Source organism: Calliphora vicina, chromosome 2 (assembly GCF_958450345.1).
Source record: "Calliphora vicina chromosome 2, idCalVici1.1, whole genome shotgun sequence".
NCBI lineage: Eukaryota > Metazoa > Arthropoda > Insecta > Diptera > Calliphoridae > Calliphora > Calliphora vicina.
This window is the reverse complement of record NC_088781.1, coordinates 97,435,152-97,439,815: the sequence shown is the minus strand read 5'-3', so window position 1 is coordinate 97,439,815 and position 4,664 is coordinate 97,435,152. Positions and strand designations below refer to the sequence as shown.

Genomic DNA, 4,664 nt, shown 5'->3' with positions numbered 1-4,664 from the left:
CTCAGTTGATGTTTATTCGAAAAGCGTCTCTGATAAACTGACTCACGACTGCAACCTCTGCCACTATTTATAACACTGCCATCTGCACTCTAGATTGTTCTTTAAAGACATGAAAGACATACAAGTGTTGTTTATTTAGCCGTACATCTGGAAAATGGTCAAAGAGTGTACTTTACTGAGGAGAATGTATTACAATAAGTTGATCAACCGCCATCTACAACATTAGCCAGATTTTTTGAAATGTGCCGGAATGATGAATTTGTCCGAACGGTGATATATTCCGAAATGCCAATTATACTTGGAATCAGTCGTGAAAGAAATTTTACCGGCGGAAACAAGGAAATCCAGTTCAAAGTTTTCCAGTCCATCCAAGAAACGATGAGAGTTTAGTCAACGTTTGCGGCCCAACATCATTCCAAGATTTGCGAACTATAAATGGTGAATTATGTGACACGTATAGAGAAGGGTGTCAAAAAATTACAAAAACCATGATTAGTTGAGCGAACGTGTTGGCTGCGAAAAACATTGATGTCGATAAACTGAATTTTTAAGATTCAAAGTGAAATTGCTGTCGAATTAATGACGTAGAAATCGGATGATGTCGTCAACTATCCAACCGAATTTTTAAACGCTTGCAGTTTCCGGTACGTGTTGCATTCGCAATGACAACAAATCTCAAGGGCAGTTTTTGCTTGTTTGCGGTATTAACCTTGAAATTTCATGTTTCTCACATGGTCAATTGTATGTCGTCTGTTCCCGTGTCGGATCAGCACCAGCATTATTTGTTTACGCGCCATAGAGCATTGCAATGAACGAAATTATGATATCACATCAAAGCAATCGAAAAAAGTATTTATTTCCATTGGTTACCTGAACAAGCATAGGGTTAAAATTAGAGGCTGACATAACAACAAAATACATTGATTTACATGTATTTTGTTGTTGAGATCAAGGTATATTAATTATAATTAATATACCTTGGTTGAGATACTTTGAATTTTGACCTAGGTTTATCATTCAAAAATAAGTTTTCTTCTGTTTTTAAATATTTTGATGATTTTTATAATTTGGACAGGACAACGTCTGTCGGGTCAGCTAGTATTTTATAAAAAACACTTTTAATATTTTATTATATACACGAATATTTCATATGCACATAGCACTTTTTTACTAACAAAATAAATTGTGTGTTAGATAGCACAATACAAATTTTATGAAAAAAAAACCATTGGAAATATTTGTTTTGTTAAATTTAAATGACAGATGACAAATTAGTCAGGGAATACGTTACTATAAAAAACTGATTTTCGAGAAAATGTCGTATAGCACTATTTGAATATAAACCCTCGATATATCAATTGAAGTTAACGTATAGGAAATTCTTTTAAAAAATTTATTGAATCTTTTTGCAAAAATATGAAACAAAAATGTTAAAATGTTATCAGGAAATATTTGTTTTATCTTTTGTTTATAAAATAAAAAGTTGTGGACAGATTTTAATCATTCAGAGCTTGTTTTGATTGCGCTTAATTTATTATTAAATTAACAGGGTAGCAGCAAAAATTTCGAAATTTTTGACAGAAAAAAGTCTTAAATTCGAGCACAGTGATTTTATTTCTTCTTTTTTCTTAGATATTTATCATTTGGATTTTTTTATATTTTCTTTGGTTTGACGTTACATGAATTGCATAATTGAGAACGAATTGTTATGCCAATCGTGACAATAGCTTGTATTTTAAAAATTAGTTTAGTGTTGAAATCTTATGAATTTCTAAATATAGAAATGTACAAAAAATGTTCAGCTCTCTTTAAAGTTTTGATATCGACTATACTGGATAATACTTCAGGATAATATGGACATTTGAAGTGCTCGTAAAGGCATTTCGATATATAATGCCTTTACTCGAACCCATTGTGAGCCAAACATTTTATTTATGTTTTCCCCATTTTGATTTTTTTTTATTGTTATTGTAACAAAAATAAAATAAATAATCAAATTAATTTTATGGGTTCACAATATTTCTTTGAGTTCATTTATTTTATAAAATGGTAAAACCATAGATAAATACACATTGATCGGAATCTCTCCTGTCAAAGACTTGACTCAGTTATCAAAAACGTAAGTTATGATAATGTAGTAGTCAAAAAATCTATGTAAAAATAAAAACAACCCTCGTATGTGTGATTATTTTGTTTTTCTAGTTTCTGCTTTATGTGTTTCCGATCTAAGTGCATTTATCTACGGATAAAACCATAGAGAAAATATATATGTATATTTATCTATGGCTAAAACTCCCAGAAATTAATATTTAAAACAAATTCATTGAATTGTTAGTGTTTTTTGTGTAACATGCATGTAGTTTACTTTTATTAGTTTTATTTACATTAGCAGCCCAAACAAATTTATGCCACATCACTAATAGCTACTTATTGTTATAAACAGCTTATGCTTGCATACCTGCTAACTGGTCATTAAAAATAACTGATTAAATTTTACGTTTTGTTTTTAATTTTATTCGTGTTCTCCTTAGAAGAAAATTTACAATATAAAATGTTTTTATTTTATTCTTGCCACAGGCAAAAATTTCCAGGAATATGTAATGAAAAAATACATTGTCCATGCTTCGTAACACTATAAAATATGATTTTTAATTAAAACAAAAGGGAAGGAATTAAAAAAAAACTATCGATCGATTTATCCCAAGAACGAACGAACTGCATGATAATCTCTCTCTACATAATAATTAAAAAAATGGAAATTTAAAACTAAAGTAGTCTTCCGACGACGCGTCGCAACATGCAACATTTCAGTTCGTTTGTGTGCTGGTAGAGAAAAGCGCTAAGGCACCGCTGGCCAAACCAATGGAGAAGACGTAGTTCAGGAGGGGAGCTGAGTTCTTCAACAAGAAGAAACTGATGAAAATGGTGATGGCCAAGAAGAGGGCATTGTTGTAGAAGATGGAGTAGGTGGTAGCTTCATAATCTGCAACCTCATTCTTTTTCCACAAAATACGTTCCTCCTTTTCCTTGCGAGTCACTTTCTTGTCATCGCCCATTTGACGATTGACTTCACGGGTCACAGCACCCTCACGGCGTCCAGCGATTTTATGTTTCAATTGGAATTTAACATTTTTGTAGGCCATGGCCATCAAATAGGTGCTGGCACCAGTCATTAGGATAAAGAATATGGCACTGGACAATAAATCCATACTGTGGACACGCCAGAAAAGCCCTAAAAGCATAAATAAATTATAGTTGCAAAATAACAACAAACATAAATTAGAGTCGGTATATACGTAGGTCTATCGACGTGTCACAAACTACTTACAGATGGGGACGGCAGAGACGATGAATGCATTGCCATAGAATAAAGCTGACGATTTTGTGCTGACATTGCGGCTGAAATCTTGCAATAGAAGCTCTTCTTCCTTGGTGAATCCAGAGGATTGCACTTTTTGTTGTTTCTTGTCGGCACCCATTTTATTTATTTGTGTTAATAATTTATTATTTGAAGCTAAAACAAATTTGAAACCAAAACTACAGCGGTTATTTTCAAGAGAAAGTGTTTTCTGTGTGACCGAACAACTACTCACGACGAATGCAAATACGAAAGCAAGTGGCTGTCAAAAAACTAATGTGACGTGTTAACAGGGTTGCCAGGTATTATTTTCATAAAGCGCCCTCTATTGAGTTTGAAAATAACTAAATATATTTTGATCTACAGAGACATCTACATGTCAACGTTGGCATATATAAAGAAATAACTTGAATGCAAATTGTCAGGAATTTAATGAAAAGCGATCAATTTAAATAAATGTCCTGAATTTTGATTGAGTTCAAGTACATTTTTGACTATGTAGTTTGTTATTATTTCCTACCAAAATTAAGCCCAGTAAAAATATCATGCAATTTATGAGAATTTAGTTAACAAATGCCATCAAAATTAAAGGCATCGAAGACTCAGGAAACCATTAAGCTTGAACACAGCATTCTAATTTATTTCCCAAATTTAATTTATTTACGTTAATATATTGTCAGTCATGATTATATTCTGTCCGGTGTGGACAACTCTTGCCGATGTTAGACCAGTTTCACATTAGGCAATTTAGTTAAGCAAGTATCAAAGTTCTTTTCAACGACATGGTAATTCGGATGAATCAAAATGGGGAAAACAATTTTTAGCCAGAGTTTTTTTTTCATCAAACAAATTATTTTTAAGACCCTTTTCACACTATGCAATTTAGTCTCTTGGGTTTGTTGATGCCACAGGTAATGTCGGGTTAAGGGGAAGAAAATTTAGCATGTTGTTTTGTTGTTGGACAACTTGCGGAAAAAAAAATTAGACTTGCCAACCGTCCAGTTTTCGTCGGGACAGACCAGTTTTAGAGTCGAATGTCCCGGCGATACCCTGGAAACAACAAAACTTACCACAAAAAATATTAAAAAAATCTAAAAAAAGCACCGACAATGATGCTTTATTTTCTGAAATATATGATTTTCTAAAAACTGAATATCACTATTTAACAATATACTTAGTGCATTAACTTCTATGAGTTCCAGAAAAACTCATTCAATAAAGTCATCAGTAAATATTTTTTAAGATTCATCAAAAATAAATTGTACGATACTCGCTCTAGGTTTGTACCTTTAGTTGAAGCTGAGTT

The 4,664-nt window shown here is 32.3% G+C and overlaps 1 protein-coding gene across 1 annotated transcript; it reads right to left on the bottom strand.

Annotated features, from left to right (window-relative positions):
* Window positions 1-2,491: 2,491 nt before the first annotated feature.
* Window positions 2,492-3,613, bottom strand: LOC135950305 (translocon-associated protein subunit gamma). Its single transcript, XM_065499850.1, has 2 exons — window positions 3,329-3,613; window positions 2,492-3,232 (listed from the first exon to the last, which is right to left on the bottom strand). The coding sequence occupies exons 1-2, from the start codon at window positions 3,477-3,479 to the stop codon at window positions 2,808-2,810; spliced, it is 576 nt and encodes a 191-aa protein (XP_065355922.1). The 5' UTR covers window positions 3,480-3,613; the 3' UTR covers window positions 2,492-2,807.
* Window positions 3,614-4,664: the final 1,051 nt, after the last annotated feature.